At 37.4% G+C, this 17,132-nt stretch overlaps 1 protein-coding gene across 2 annotated transcripts in view; it reads left to right on the top strand.

The window, feature by feature from the left end:
• Nucleotides 1–16,131, top strand: part of LOC150089769 (uncharacterized) — a 157,948-nt gene extending 141,817 nt beyond the window's left edge. For both annotated transcript variants that reach the window (XM_090368797.1, XM_090368798.1), the window contains exons 3-4: nucleotides 4,670–5,053; nucleotides 13,936–16,131. In XM_090368797.1, coding sequence (XP_090224923.1) covers nucleotides 4,670–5,053; nucleotides 13,936–14,165 — 614 coding nt within the window. In that variant the 3' untranslated portion in view covers nucleotides 14,166–16,131. The remainder of the gene's footprint in view (nucleotides 1–4,669; nucleotides 5,054–13,935) is intronic.
• Nucleotides 16,132–17,132: the final 1,001 nt, after the last annotated feature.

The raw sequence follows: 17,132 nt of genomic DNA, 5'->3' as shown, positions 1-17,132 counted from the left end.
GATGATCATTTTAAATAAAAATGCTTTTTGAATATTTCATGTGTCTGGTACTTTTTTTCCTCGAATAGCTTCTGAAAAAAGGAGTGATAGAGACATGAAAGCTAAAAGTAATATTTATTCTATTCGTGGTCTCGTCATCTGTCGACAGCCAGTAAAACTACGAATACGCGTGCACAATAGCAGCAGTATGTTCTTCGTGGATTACCCTGATTTCTGTAGGCAGTCTCGATGTCTTAAAGCACCATCAAAATCTGCGATATAGAAGCCGTTCAAGGGAGGGCTGGGACTGCGAATGTGTGCGTGTTTGCACATCGACTGTCGTGATTGAGGAGAGTTTAACACAGGTCAGGGAGAGACTGGCATAATTTCAAAAGTAATATGGCCACTGGCTGCTATGCTCTCTAGATTTATTGCCGTTGTGTTTCTTTTTGTGGTGTTACATCAAAAACAATTCCTACAACAATAATCCACGTATGCTCTGTTATGTTATGATCACAATGGCGAACATTCTCACAATTTTTGTGACAATTTCAATAATGTCAGAGAATAAAAAATATTACCCGTAAATGTGTCTAAGCACTCTTTTGCTCGAAGTTATTCGCGAGTTCTCGTTTAAAACGATCATCCTGATACAGTGTTAAATAAGCTCCTTTGTTTTGTGTATAAATAAAACAAAAGAAAGAAATATATGTTTAATTATGACAGCATTAAAGCTCATTTCGCATTGTTCATATATAATTTATGTGTGTTTGCACTATATTTAGAATATGCTTTAACTTTATATTTGCATACTTTCTTTTCCAATGTTAGAATAATGGAGCAAGAAACTCCCGATTCGTGTACAGGTAAGACGCAATGCTCAGATCAGCAACTGATGTAGTGTCAGAGCAAAGTTAGCCATAGAATATGCGAAGTGCGGGTTGCTTTTTCACGTTTAGCATGACTTTAAGCCTCTTTTGGGCATGGATGGTTCCTAGAGTAGCTGTAGATTTTTTTGATAGCTCTCGCGAACATTTTTTTAAATCTAAGCGAAAAGAAATGTGGCCTTCTGTGAAGTGACGACAGCATTACGGGAACTGTTTCCATTCGCACGCCTTAAGAATAAAATAGCGCGTGAAATATTCACATTGGGCGTTCATTTTCACTTCCAGTCTGAGAGCTGCGACTCGACCAGGTACCGCTATCGATTATTTTATTATCCGTGCGGTCGTAACCTGTGAACACACATGGAGCGGAACCACAATGCCACGCGACCTTTAACCACCCCCACCCTTCTACACGTACATCGCCACTTCGTCATCCTTTCTCCATCGCTATTTCCCCGTGGACGTCCACGAACAGCCACCCTTCCTCCAGACTCCCTCCCCTCACATAGTTTGAGCAAAAATTTCACGTCTCGACGCACTCTAGCCGCTTGGTGTATTATGGATGTAGAGAGCCGGCCCATGACGGAGCTTACAGAACCTGAACCCTCTCTTCCCAACCTCGACGCATGTCTGAGAAAAGAAAAGTCCTCTACGGTTGAAATAACACCCGAGCACATCCTCCGTTGGACGTATTATCGTTCGATGACCTTTAACCTCGCAGGGACGACATAATTGTGGTATTCGCATCGTACTGCCGTCTTGGCAGCCGTCTAGAGATGCAGTGATAGCCTCAATTACTCTGTTGCTAGTGGACATACCCACCCGACTGTCAGGAGCCGTCAGTAACACATCTACGGTTTATTTCTTTTATTATTTATTAATGTGAGTGCTTAATGACCTCACCTCCGCTGTTCAATGCAGTCTGCAGATGACGTAGAACTGTTTGGTTTGAAGATAGCTCCACCGAATAGCAACGGTATCACATAGTGCTAAGTGGACCAGTACCACGCTATCTTCAGCAATGAATGATTTTAATGGCTTTCGTCATACGCGTTGACAAGCTATTAATGCACGCATCCATACAGGAGATGCCACATTTCTGGATATATGTTACAAGACCTTATTTTTCTTTATTCTTTTTTTGTTTTATAGAATATGCACTACTCTTGTTTCTCTAAATGCATGTTTAGCACTTCAGGAAACTTAGAAAGATCATGATGGTGATCATATGCTCAGAGATGTGCATCGTATCGAATGAATTTTTGTTGAACTCTTGAAAAGAAGCGCAGTAGTAAAGACTAGTAATTTAGCATTTTAAATTGCTAGATTTAGACCATCAACGAGAGAGTTCCATAGTTCCTATAAGATATGCATAGTTAGAATACAGAAAGTTTGCCCCTCAATAGCAGAGCGCATGATTAATTAATTCATCTAGAATTTAATAGAAGTTTGTTAATAACTTACAAGTTAGCGAGCGTATTCTCGAAGCAAATACATTCAAATACTGTACTTAAAATTAAATATTTAATAACAGATACGCTTAATTTTAGGAGGCTAAATGTAAAACTGAACCATAAAATTATAAAAATATTGTACGCATTTTTTATATTGTTATATTTATTAAATATATAAGAAAAAGAGGATGAAAGGTATTTCAATAACAATATCCGAGATTCATTGATAATTGGATGAAACCATTTTCTATTTTATGAGGCATGCCAATTTGGAGTTCAACCTTATGGCTATTGGGAACGAAAATTTAACATTTTTTAATGATCAATACCAATATTCTTGATGAATAATCTTGGATATTACAGACACCATTTTACAGAACAAGTACATACTCGAAAATGAACAATCAGATTAAACCGTGTACCTTTAACGGTATCTTTTAAAGAAATTTAAATGGATTTTTAAAATTTTTTTTCTAAAGAATTTTAGGGATAAGAATATTAATAAAAATAATAATTAGTAAAAATGTACAACCAAGACGAATAAAAAAATATTTATTGGATAATTTGTTTTCGAATAAGAAATAAAATTATTATCATTAATAATTTATTTGGAAAAAAAAATTAACAATTTTTTGTTGGGATTCATAGTCCTATTGTTCTGAACGAAATAAATTGCTCGAGTATACTTACCTGTGAATATGTGAATATGAAAAGTAATGCTTCTTTGTTCATAATCTCGGCGCAAAGTGTCACAGCAAGTTCCAAATAGCTTCTTCATCTAGCTGATAATTCATAATTAATACAGCTTTAATAGTTTCTGTGTTGTTGGCCGCTTTGTTCTAAATGGAAATATCTTTGAACACGCGTCTCGAACCACGTGCAGATATTGAGTTTCTGAATTTTTGGAGAAAGGGAGGGACCACAATCAATTCAGTCCAGTACATTGGTCTAGCGCAAAAATAAGAATTAAACGGAAAAGGCCTATCAATACAACAATGTTCTTCAACAAGACAACATGAGACTCGCTGTAGCTGGACAACATTGGCGAGAATTTCATCGCTAGTGTTTTTTAGTTGTACCGCATGCTCTCTGTAGTCCAAAATGGTCCAAAGTGTTCCCCCAAGCGGCTCTTTTTTTGTTTCTAAAATTTAATGACTATCTCGAAGGCAATAAATGTGACTCGTATGAAGAAGTTAATGGGTCTACGAAGAGATGATTGGACTCAGAGCGAAATAATTTTATTTCAACGGCGCACATAAAATTTTTTTAAGCGCGTAGCAAAAATGTCGAATTAGGCGGACGCATAGAAAAAAATGATACATAAAACTAAAGGCAACTTTTTTTTTTATTTATCTACAAGGGCGTTAACACATACATAAAGCGCTTATTGTTTTTACCATGTCCATCCGTCCGCATATAATAGCTGGACTCTTATTGAATAGAGTTTCGTGAAATTATATATTTGGCTGTTTTACAAAGATTTGTCGAGACGTTTCAAATTTCATTAAAATCGGACGAATGGAAATCCCATAATTATTATTTTATGCCTATCAAGGCTATCCGTATGGCGTGCCCTCGTGGGTAGCACAGTTGATCGAATTGCCGTCCTCCCCCACACCGGGTGGAAAAGACACCCGAGTTTTTATGGGTCTTTTTCACAACGTGGCTGAGGTTAGTATCGGTCTCAGGCGATAGTAGCATGGTTTTTTCTCCCGGAAACTGGTTTTTCGTCCAGAAAACAGAAAATCGACCACAGAACACGTAATTTACAGACAGTATACACGGAGAAATATGGTATCATATATTGTAGCTGAAGCGCTAGATATTAGTTTGTTGTAGTGCGCTGATTGGAGAAATAAATGGGCAGTATGGCGGATGCACACAGAAAATAAATATTCTGCGATCCTGCATAAAACTTGTTGCTTTTCCTCGTTTTCTTTTGTTATAAATCAATAATTATTACTATTTACTAACACGCCTTAAATGTAACACATTATTAACAGACTTTTGTTTAAAAATTTATCTCTTATTCTTCAACATTTACTCAATAAGAGGCATTACTTTTCGGTCCACTCTCGTAGATTAATTTGAAATTACTTATGTTTTCGGATACAGTGGTAGGCTTTATTAGGGAAGAGGACGGATGGTAAAAGAAAGAATTTCTTGAAATGAATCTTTTTAATAGTTAAAAGTATTTTCATCCAAATCCAGTATAGATTAATTTAAACATGGCGCACAGCATTCAAACAGAAATTATGTTAGAGGCAAGCAGAGAGCGATTAGAAAAAAACCAAGGCATTTCATATGGTTCTTACAACGTTGGGACTGAGTCTAGTTTTCTCTTTCCAGACCACACCCGGGAGGGAGTGATCCAGACGAACGATCGCCTGCGAATCGTGACAGCGAAGGTAAATGTTTCCTACAGCACTGTTAAGTCTGCCTTAACCACGCTGCACGATAAATACGACACGTCCAAGGCCGAACGCAACATGTTCCGTAGGTACACCATACTAAAAGCCATGATAAAAGAGGTGATACAACTAGATGCCCAGTATTGGGTTCTCTTAGATGTCCCCAAGCAGGATAAACAAGAGCAAGTCACCACCTACGTCCTCCGTGCATGCGCGGCCCTAGAGAAGGCGAACGAAAGCAAACCTGGAGAAACGGGAAAGACTCAGGCAACACAGGCGGAAGAGGAAGCCAGAGAAAGAGAACGAAAAGCGAGACTAGATGGTAAGTCTAAAATGCACGCATTTGGCGCTTGACACAGGTGAGTACTAATAACCTTGTATACTTATTACAACAAAATACTCTATATTGATTCTCACCAAGCCCAAAAGGAGGGGAACCAACAGGGCCCTTTGGCACTGGGCCGTCCCCGGATCCAAAGTGGAGCCCAAAATTTAGTCTTTTATGTAAAAAACATTATGTCAAAGTGATTAAAACAGTTTCAAATTAACTTATATAAAATGATTTTATTATACAAGTGTCATTTGTGAAGTAATATATTTTATGATCGCTTATCGGCTACCACTTCCAAGGATTGGGGAAAGAAGGCGATGAATGAGAATGAATTCCACGACTCATTTTTTCTGAATCGGGTCTTTAAATTCCTTCCTGAGGTGATTTTAAAAATGTTTCTATTTTCTATGTCGTGGAATTGTACCATGGGAACCATTCCATGTAATATGAGATATTTAAAAATCGATGAAATGCATGAGGCAATATGAGACCTTTAAACAAATGTCTTAAATTCCTTTTGGAGGTGGTTCGTGAAAGAATTTTTTAAAGTAAACTTGGTGGTGTGGAATAGGAGGATTTCAACTTTGGACTTTGAATATATTTTACCAGGATGCAATTTCAATTTTGCTGGCATAAAATCGCTCCCCCCCCTTGCATTTATAAATAAGTGTATTGAATAGCGTTTTTTCTTTATTTTCTTAAATAGAAATGATATAGCAACCACCGGAATTTTAAAAATTTTGACAGTCTGCAATGTCTGAAGGAAGGCTAAATGGGTTAACATTTCTTCCCATAAATTCTGACATTGCGCGAGCAATAGATTTTTAAAATATAATAAAGAAATCTGCAAAAAATAAAGCTCGAAAAGCATTTTTAAAATAATTTTAATTTCTTTCAAATTTAAATTCGGCTAATGTTATTCAGGTCGTCAAATTATGTCTCAAATAAATGTAAATTATATGGAAATTGGAAGAATTTCAGTATGATAAATAATTTCTGTTATATAATTAAAGTTTCTTTGCATAAATGGTAAAAAATCTATTTCTATTTGTTTTATTGATTTTATTCATATATGCTTTCGAAATAGAATGGAGATGGACCCCACATTTATGACTGGCCCAGGTTTCACCTTACCTCTCTCAGTCCCGATTCTTGCTTTGTTCTTGATCAGAGTTTAAACTAATAAATAAGTATTGGACAATATTGTTATAACTCTTAGTGAGATCACTTTATTTACTAGAAGCATAGTTCACAAGTCTTGAACGTATTATATGATGTCCCATGAAAAAGAGGGAACATCACGTACAAAAACCCAAGAGTCCTTGAAATATTTTTAAGCCAAAGCGGAAAAGTTGTTCAGAGATCCTATTAATGAATTAAAATGTTCGCTTAAATTTTATATATAGAGTGAATGTACCAAATTTATGCTTTGCCTGACGCTTTTCTTTTAACCTGCGCGCCAAGTACAGTGGCTATGACCACTGTTCCTCCACAATTTGCGAAAAAACCTGAGTACAATTTCTCCATCGGACGGGCGTAACTTTTATGGGCTCTTTTTGCCTCGTGGTCAATTTAGCTGGGCGAAGACTGTATGGTTCTTTTTCGTGGAAACTTGGGTTTTTTATCATGAAAAGAGATTAGATTACGATTTACAGACACAATAAAATGACGCCCCATGACCTCAGCTGCTGCTGATTAATACTAAAAGAGGACAAGAAATGGAGAAAACTGAAAACGATCAACGGTAAGTTATAGTTGTTTATTTAAAATTCTGCGCACTTTTTATTGATATTTATCAGAATGGGAAAATATGGAGTCATCACCTTGACTCAAAGAACAAACGAAACATTTTTTGACACACGGAAAACATGTTCTGGTCAAAGAGAAACTTATCGCGTCTTTGTTCCTTCATAGCTGACTCAGCCTTGTAAATCAATGGCATACCTTCTTTCAATATGTACATCTCTTCAAACCATATGTTCTCAGTCCTTGATAGAACTGTGAACACGTCGTCAGAACATTACAGTGGCCAGCAAAGAGACCGATTTCAACCTAATTTCCTATTCTTTAGAGGAAATACGAACACTTTAAAGGTATGAGTATGAAGTATAATATTACCAGCATCCTACCAGAATTTGGCATGTTATGAGGGCTGAATGTTATTGGAATAAAGTTCAACCCTCATAACATACAAATCGGCCCTTGAAAAGACGCTTGTATGCACATAGTGCACAACGAAGCATTATCATCTTATTCGCTGACGCACCTAAAAATAACAATAAAAAGAACATTGTATTTCTCAATGTGGAAAGATTTTTAAACCCCAAATACTCTTCACGATAATATAGCTCGATATTTAAAGATACTGCGTGTCTATAACACAGGAGAGCTTGTTTTTTTATTCATTTATTAGTAAACCTGTTATGGATTTTGCGTGACTCATGAGGATGCCCTAATTGTCCTCTGTTTTATGACTACCACTAGAACGGTCTTTCTCTTTAATCCTCAATTTTTAACTGGAATCTTATTGGAAGGCCGATATCCCATAAGCTTCGTTAATTCCAGTTACTCTAATGCGCTTGCTGGTGATGACACAACATTAAGTTAATCTTCACTCAGTCCACTGACACAGAAGAATAACAGGCAACAGCCTTATTTTCAATTCAGAACAATTTTAAATGAGGATGCCCTAATTGTATTTTTATTCCACTCACAGGTCCCTCACGTAATTAAACGATTTTCCGGCATTACATTAGCATGTGTGAAATGAGTGTCTTCAACAAACAAGTCTCCGAATGTTGATACGACTCTTTTAAATTTATATTTCAAGGGACTGGAGAAAATCTTTAGTCAAATTCATCATAATGCGATACTGAATCTCTGTAATTATAAACTAAGGCACTAATTTATTTTCTGCTAATAGTATCTCATTCTACAAACAAGTTCTTTTTTTTTAACTTTATGTCTTTTTAAACATTCGATAGTCAATTGAAATGCAACTACGAACCCAATTTTATGAAGGAACACCCCGGTTCAGATAACAGCTTAAACACGCTGTGACACGAATACTACAAGATTAAGAAATGCATCCAGAAATGTGGCTGGCTCACTATGCGTTTGAAGAGAACTCTACCGGCCAACTGTGGCAGAAGGTGAATCCAAACGTAGTGCTATCTATTCGATCCCACACTACAAATGTTTGATGGGGTTGAGTCTACAACAATTCGAAGCCCAAAGAAAGCAGCGGAGGTCTTCTGAAAATTCTGCAAATCATATATGCATGCAAGATGACTCGAATAGGCTTCAAAAATGATCAGGAAAGTGGTGGCTGTATTTTAATGCAGCAAAATGCAAGGTCTTACGCTTGGAGAACAGCAACCCCAAAATAATTTATACACTTGGTCGGGCTGAATTAAAAATAGTAGAGGAAGAGAGTGATCCGGGAGTTACGATACGGGCAGATATAAGTTTTCTGAGCAGTGTAAACAGGTCGCCAGGAAAGCCCATGCCATGATTTATCGAACAATATCTTGTAGAGAGAGAGAAGGAGGTCATAATCCCACTGTATAATTGGTCCTAATGCCGCTATATAATTGTAAACACAATTGTAAGACCACATTTGGAATACTGTATCCAAGTATGACGACTTCATCTGAAAAAAGACATTGAGCTTCTTGGAAGGCTCCAAAGACGGGCAACCTTTGTCGTAAGACAGGGAAAAGTGCGACTGTTCGAGGAAAGACTTCGATTATGTGGGCTGCAAAGCTTGGGAATCAGGCATCTTAGAAACGACATGATTGAGATTTATAAGGTTTATATTTTTACTAACTTCTCTCAGAGAAGTTAGTAAAATGAATGAAAGCGAAAATTTCTTTATTATATAAGGAAATCCAGGACTAGGGGTCATAAATTCAAATTACGGGGAAGAGGTTTAAACTAGATTATAGGAAGTTTTCTTTTAGCCAGTAAATCGTTGATTACTGGAACAAGTTGCCTCCCGCAGGTAGTTGAGGTGAAGAGGGAAGCTCAAAAGTTGTTTTTTATTTTCATATATACTTTTTCTTTTTTCTTTTCTTTTACTATAGGGCAAATACTAATACTATGGTTCAGTGGGCTATGCATTTTTCTGCTGTACTTCTCCCAAGAAAACACTAAATACGTAGTTCACATCTGTCAGACGTTTGTATTAGAGGGGCCCAAAGCCTCCAAACAAGATATTATTCAGAGCATGATAACTGCTATCAGCATGCACTCTCTGAATCGACGTTTGATCTATTGCCTCTTGTTATTTTCACCATAGAGTGTCTGCCGTTGGCGTGGGAAAAAGGAAACTTGTCCTGTGAAACCAATACGCACCTCTATTCCAGCCTTAGCTTATTCATTTGAGAGATTCCTGATACCACAAAAGCTACAGTTGTCAATGATGTGAAATAGAGAGGGTATGGACTCAGACTCGGAGTCGTATCCCGAGATGACAGTCTCGGTCCTAAGGGAATGCATAAAAAATTGTCCTATTAAGGCCATCCGAGGACGAACTCATCTGCCTATGAGTATTATATCCATAAATTGTGTTGTCTGGTCGATTTGTTTGTTTTGCAGGATTGTTATTGTCGAATTTTAGACGCATCAGCAACTTAAGTCATATTGTACCATGTATAATATAGCTGTAAAATGCTATGTGTTCTGTTGTCGATTTTCTGTTTTTTTGGACAAAAAATCCGAGTTTTCTGGAAGGAAAAAGCCATGCTACCTTCGTCTGACACCGACTAACTCAGCCAGGTTGTGAAGCGGACCCATAAAAATTCCTTGCGTCAATAAGGATTCGAATTCGGGTCATTTGTACTCGGTGTGGGGAGGACAGTAATTATACCAACTGTGATACATAGGGGTGCCTATGTATCACAGTTGGTATAATACATAGGGGTGCCTGTTTTGATAGTTTCGAGGTGGAGGGGACAAAACCTTGCTATGTACATCTGAATCAACTAAGTAGGTCAAAGAATAAAAAAAAGTCCAGAAAAGTTCCTGACGTCTTTGGCGGTATTCGAACCCGGTCTTTTTCCTCCCGGTAGGCGGAGGATGGTGACCATAACCACTGTGCTACCGAGCTGACTAATGAAATGCCTAACTGATTGTTCTTTGTCTTGCCTTCAGTTTGCAATTTGCCGATACGTCTGTACCTTTAAGCAAAAAGTTATAGGAACAGTATAATAAAAACTTTTATTTTGAAGAAGACATGAAAGATAAAACTTTGACACATGTTTCCAAACTTTCTAACATACAACGATGAATTTTAGCTAATTCTTCAATTTCAGCGAATCACTATTTTAGCTTCTCCGTAGGGTATGGATTTCCTTAATACACAGTCTTTTAAATAGCCTCACAGAAAATTCAGTGGACTAAAAGCGGGTGTCCTGGGCCGCAACTCGATAGCGCCACGACTCCTGTCGACTTGTAGGGTAATTTTTCCTTCATAAATTTCCTAACTTCGAGGAACAATGTATTGGAAACCGTGCAGTATGAAAATGAGATCTTTTCCTTCTTTTTTTTACGCTACCCAAAATTTTTGATATTGGTAAATAGCTCTATTAAATGGAAGTAACATTTCCATTTAATAAAATGGTTCAACAATCCGTTTAGAGCAAATTTCAGCACAATCCAAAACATCTGCAGAGAATTCCTTTTCAGTTTAGGTATTATGGTTCTCAACGGACCAGTAAATCCAACTGTGTCGTTCATTGTCCATTGATTTTGGAAATTACCTCATCAGACCACAAGATTTCGTTATTTTCCGCATATCTGTCCTTAATTAGAATGATCCAAATAGGATCATTCTAATTAAGGACTTTTTGCAATTTTTGAATGTAAACCATATATCTCTAATTTTTTAAAATGTATCTTACTGAAGTTAAAGGTAATTAAAGATTCAGCTTCCGGAATATTATCTTCTGATAATATTTTGGAAACTGAAGACCACATTCGAATTGAATGTGGTCTTCAGCTTCCGAGAAGATTAGTAACACTTCTCAAAACGCTTAATTGTTCGATAGACTGCATGTGTTTGAGGATGAAGAAGGGTCAGAAGGCTTAGCCTGTTTCAGATGATCATAAATAATAAGGTTTTACTACATGATATATAGAAAAGCAAATTTCTTCCAACAAACGCAAAAATTAGTTTTCTATTTTGAAAAATAAAATGTTTTTCGAGAACGGCCACACGGTTAGAGGAGTTCACAAAAATACAAGAAGCAGCACTGTCTTCAGCAGTCACAGACTTGAACCACATCACTTAAAACACGTGGACTTATGCACCGTTTCGCCTGATCACACAGCTACCGCGCCTTAATATAGTTTTCATCTTACTGACTTTTTTTCAGTCTTTATATATTTGTTACTTTTCTTGTTTAACATTTAATTAATTTTAGAGTTTTACAAGTGACTGTTTGGTGGTAGCCAAACAGTATACTGCTTCTGGTTTATATATTTTTTGCACATCTCCAGATTCAGGAGAGGTCCCCATGGACTGGAGATGTGCAAATGTATCCCTAATTCACAAAGGGCATTCAAAGGGTGACACAAATAACTATAGACCTATTAGTTTAACTTTGTGTTCTGGGGAAAATAATGGAGTCACTGGTTAAAGAAGTAATGCAGGATCACCTAGACAAGACTGCAGTAATACTTCAGATACAGCATGGATTTGTTAAGGGGAAGTCTTGTCTGACCCATTTTATTGGATACTACAATGTGGTCACAACCAAAGATATGATATCAAAATTATTTTTTGCTTTCAGCAAAAAATAATTTTGATATCATATCTTTGGAATTCAGGAAAGCTTTTGATACCGTTGCACATGGAAGACTGCTTTAAAAATTGGAGTAGTATGGCATTAAGGGCAAGTTGCTGCAATGAATAAAGGAATACTGCTCTACATAGATTAATGTTATTAGTGGAGTCCACCAGGGTTCGGTGCTGGGCCCATTGTTGTTTTGTGTATTTATCAATGATATCGATGGAGGTATAAAAGTAAAATGCAGCCATTATCAACCCACTGCAGGATGGAAGCCTCCTCAACAATTCATGCTGAGGGAAATGGACCATAATCTGCCACGCTGGTCCAGTGCGGGTTGGCAGATTGACCGTATTCAGCAGTCAGGGGCTTGAACCCGGTCTACTCAAAGAGCATGTGCTACTGCACTCCCGCTCCTGCCCACTCGGCTACGGGTATATCAGACTTAATGTCCAAGTTTGTAGATGATACAAAGGTTCGCAGGGTTGTCAATGACAGTAAAGACGGTGTGCTACTGCAACAGGATCTAGAAAAGTTAGGCAGATGGGCTGAGAAGTGGCAACTGAAGTTTAACATTGCCAAATGCAAAGCACTGTATATGGGTAACAGTAACCCAAGAGTAACAGTAACCAGTGGAGAATGAAAAATACCTGGGGGTAATTGTGCAGTCATGTATATGCAGACGGGCTGCCAGAGTAGGTCATGGAGTTTTGTCAATGATATATAGGAATTTTGCTAGCAGCGACAAGGAGGTGATTATACCTTTGTATAAGGCAATGGTCAGGCCACACCTTGAGTACTGCGTACAGGTCTGGAGACCCCATTTTAGGAAGGATGTAGAGTTTCTAGAACGAGTACAGAGAAAGGCAACAAGATTGGTGAGAGGAACAAAAGGGTGTCTTACCAAGAGAGGCTTAAGTTCTGCAAGTTGCAGCATATGGAGACTATGCACCTGCGAGGTAATCTGATTGAGGTGTATAAAGGCTTGAATGGTTTGAGCAGGCTTAGTGATGATGGGATTCGTCCTCTTTCTCCGATTACGAACCTGAGGGGGCATAGATTCAAATTGAGGAAAGACATTTGTAGAATATATGTGTAGAAGTTTGGCTTTACCCAGAGGGTAGTTGATTGCTGGAACAGACTTCCATCTGTTATTGTGGAAGTTGATAACAAAAATAAATTTAAGGCTAAACTAGATAAACATCTGGAGTGACAGGATGGGTTAAATGGGAAGAGTTTTTTTTTTTTTTTTTGGCTGATGCTATAATCTTGCTTTCTTGCGTCATATGCCTCAGCTAATGATAATGCTAATATCTATTTGGCTCTCAGAAAAAATCTGCCAGGGAACCAATCAGATAAGTTAAACAGTACACGGAAACTTAGTTGAGTGGAACTTTTAGCTTTATTTTTTGCCACACTGATGGCAGTTCAAATAACTAAACAAAAATAATTGTTCGAACAGTCTTTCTGGTGTCAAACAGACTAATTACCAATTCCACGAAAGGAATCTACAGAATTTATATTCAAAATGTGAATAATTGCTCCGCATAGTTTTTCTTCAGGCAATTTCAATGCATTACATAATGAAAGTAAATGTCAAGGCTATTTGACTAAAATACTAATCTTCCTTGCGTTGCTAAATCTGATAATAAGCTTTAATAAACAAAAATGAAGGAACGCTTTCAAAGACTACATATGACCAGCTTTATTTCTTAAAGCGAAATACTAAATCTTTCTTAAGGTCTTCACAGAAGTTTAAAATGAGATATTCTATAAAGGTATTATCAGTAATTCAAATTTCACTCATTTGAAATTGCTGATTTACTGTTGAAGTTTATTTAAACCAATTTCCGATAACACGATAGTATAAACTACGGTTACTAACCAAATCCATTTTATGATGTCAGAGTTAACCGGTGAATTCATAGAAAAATCCTACCTCTCAGACTCAGTCTGTATTAAATTACTAAGAGAGAGCCGTAGTAACTATAGCTATACTTCAGCAATACTTCTCCTTTTAAAGGTTTCTTGTCTTACTTGTTCTGGGTCCTCAATTAAAACTTTAACGTTTTCTTTTTACAGGTGCCACCACTCAACAGATCGAGGAGGACAACACGCAACTCATCAATGACCTCTACCGGTTGTTGAAGAAGTACGCAAACCTCCGGAACACTATCCACGAGTTGCACGTGTCGTACAGGGACGCCAGGATGTATCCGATATTTCCACGTTACACCATGCTGAAGGAGATGATCAAAGATGTCCTCAGAGATCCTAATTACATGGAGGTGTGTCATGAAGACACTGGATAGGCCACGATGCTATTAGACATTTATCCGACAGCCAGCCGTTGGTCGGATATTCCTTGTGTTCGCGATTCACAGGAGATTTCGGTCATACACGGCAAGTACAGCCGGGATTTTCCACCACTTCCGGTGCTAAAAAACTCTGTTAGGGGGCGCTGATACTACTGCTGCTGTTGCTACTACTACTACTATTACTACTGCTGCTGTTAATGCTCATTGTCTGTAACGATGTACTCTAATGGGATCTTTCCTACTAGAGCCACTGTGGTATTTGTTATTTAAGCTTTAGCAAGAAAAAAAAGGTGAGGTTACTTTTACGCTTCCGGTGCCAGTTTTACCAAATGACTTTAACCTCATTCTTCCAGACATCCGTCAGTGACCTTAAGCCGGAGTCTGTTTGTTTTTAAAGTTAATGGCTAAGAATTATCCATATCCATATGTTGTTGATGGTGGGGATGTAAATGTTGTGGAGATGATAAGTAGTATGTAGGGTGGTCGCCTAGAAACAAACCGCCATTTCTATCCGTGGGAAGTCATATCCCATGACAGTGTTAAGATGTTAGAGGCGATAGGCTTTATACAGTTATTTACCGATATGTATCTCTTTCTCACTCTTTCTCTCTCTCTCTTTTGTAAGTGTGTTTCCTTCAGATAAGACCATCAAAATGTTTGATATACGTGTACGTTAAAGGAGTTCTGGTCGAATCTCCTCTCACAAATTCCCCTTAATAGGCGATTAGCTATTCACTATCTTAGTGGATAACCCTTTAAAGCTTAATTCATTTGCACGAACCTTCGCCGTCTTGTAGTCGATTGACTTATAAGAGCAATCACGTGTTCTATTTGGACTACATCATTTTTCTTTTTCTTCAGAATTTTTTATGAAGTTATAGCCAAGTTTTGGTAAAATTCAAGTAACATGGGACAATAAATTATTCACTCTAAGTAACTCACCTGACTTCGAAAGAATGCTAGTAAGGGTTGAACAATCCCAAGTGATAGTTCATCAGTGGAAACTGCATTTTCTCTGTTATATTTTAGTCTGGGAAAGTTATATCATCTACTTTGGCCCTTCAATTTCAGAAGTGGCTCCTAGATTAGGACCAGATTTATTTAGACCTTTCCACACTTTATTTTGATTCTTATGAGTTCTCCAGTCGTTTACAATAACTTGTAGCATAACTCATACCAGGAAACCTTTATGGCTGACAGAATCATTCGTAGACATTTTATTAAAAAATGGGTGCATTGTTATAACATTTTTGTATTGGACATTACGATAGGCTTCTCACATTTGTAATTGCTTAGATTTCCACAAGATTTTTAATCACATGGCAAAATTCTGTAATATAATTTTCTTTCTTATTATGTATGGTTGATCAATATATCCGAACTCTAATGTTTGGTTCACTTCATTTGCTACAAAGACCAGCAGGGAACAAACTTGTTTCGTAAGACAAGATGACAGCCTTTGGAACCATATACTATTTATATAATTGTAGTATAATACTAGAAATAGGCCACAATAGTTTGATGCAGGGAGAGTTACATGAGAATTAAAAATGGGAAGATGAAAGTTGCTGAATTGTAGGTAGATTTAAGGTCAAATCATTAAACAAAAAACTTATCTACAGCTAAGACTTAACAACAGGCGATTGACTAATAGATTTCTACAGCGCGGTTCAAAGTCATGGGGCCAATATTTTATGATGTTTTTAGTTCCTTTTGCAGTTTTTAACCAATTTATTTTTAAGAACAAATTGCTTCTTCTAATCAGTGTATTGGGAAACTCTAATATGTTGCACAGGGTACTTCAATTTACAAATTACTAAAGCAAAAAATTGCAATTTGGCGGTTTCTTTGGTGGTCTTCACATAAGCTACAATTTCAGAAATTCATGAACCACACTCAAGTAAATCATACAGATGCTCCTAAAAAAACAACAAAAGCAGATAAAATATAGATGGAATTTTTTGAATGTGTGGCAATGAATTTATTGCCACAACCTACTTAAAACTGTAGAATATTTCTTATCAGTCCGTATTAGCAAAAGCCAGTGCGGAAAGGGTATTTTTAATTATAAATTTTTGGAGTGATGAACAAAATAGGCTAAATAGAAAAAAATTTAACATAAGGGGAAGCAAATCTCTTGGGTGGATGATTTAATCTGGATATTTTAAGAAAAGTGGTGAGGGAGTGCATAAAACCATTAAGATTAATCATGGCGACTTTAGCGGACTCAAGAGTAATTCCAATGGCCTTGGAAAGCGTCAACGTATTGCCAATCAATAAAGTTGTTCATAGAGGGAAGTGGGTGGGTAACAACAGACTGGTTAAGGGCAGTATTGTTTCTGATATTCTTGAATGACAGCGACTGATCAGAAGTGGATCAAACCAAAACAAACTATTATATTAGGGCCACCCAGTAATTTCTTACATATACCCATCTATTTATTATGTCTGTAAATTGCGTGTGTTCTCTGGTCGATTTGCTTGTTTTGCTGGACGAAAAATCCCAGTTTCTGGGGGAAAACCTTGCTATCTCCACCTGAGACTGACTAACTCAGCCACGCAGTGAAAAAAGTCCATTAAAGTTCCTCACGTCATCGACGGAATTCGAACCCAGACCTTTTCCACCCAGTATGGGGAAGACGGTGACGATACCACTATGCTACTCACGCAGACATTAAAAGAGGATCTGGCCATTAACCATTCTTCTGAAAGATTAGAAGAGTGGTTAATGTCCAGCTCTTGGCACCGTTGCTTCAGGGTGAATTGAAAAGGCTTCAGGGACAGTCGGATATGTGGCAGCCATGTTTCCAGGCAGACATGAAGCTCGCCTTGGAGTGCGGACAGATCGCAAAGTGCGCCCAATGCTGTCGTGTCGATGAGTTATTTGAGCAATTGCTTGTAGAGTTAAGAAGTTTTAATTCTATAAAAATAAGGCAATTGTAAGACAGTACTTGTAGTATT

Source organism: Mastigoproctus giganteus, chromosome 2 (genome assembly GCF_048544385.1).
Source record: "Mastigoproctus giganteus isolate SK-2022 chromosome 2, ASM4854438v1, whole genome shotgun sequence".
Lineage (NCBI taxonomy): Eukaryota > Metazoa > Arthropoda > Arachnida > Uropygi > Thelyphonidae > Mastigoproctus > Mastigoproctus giganteus.
This window is presented reverse-complemented; position numbering and strand designations above follow the sequence as displayed.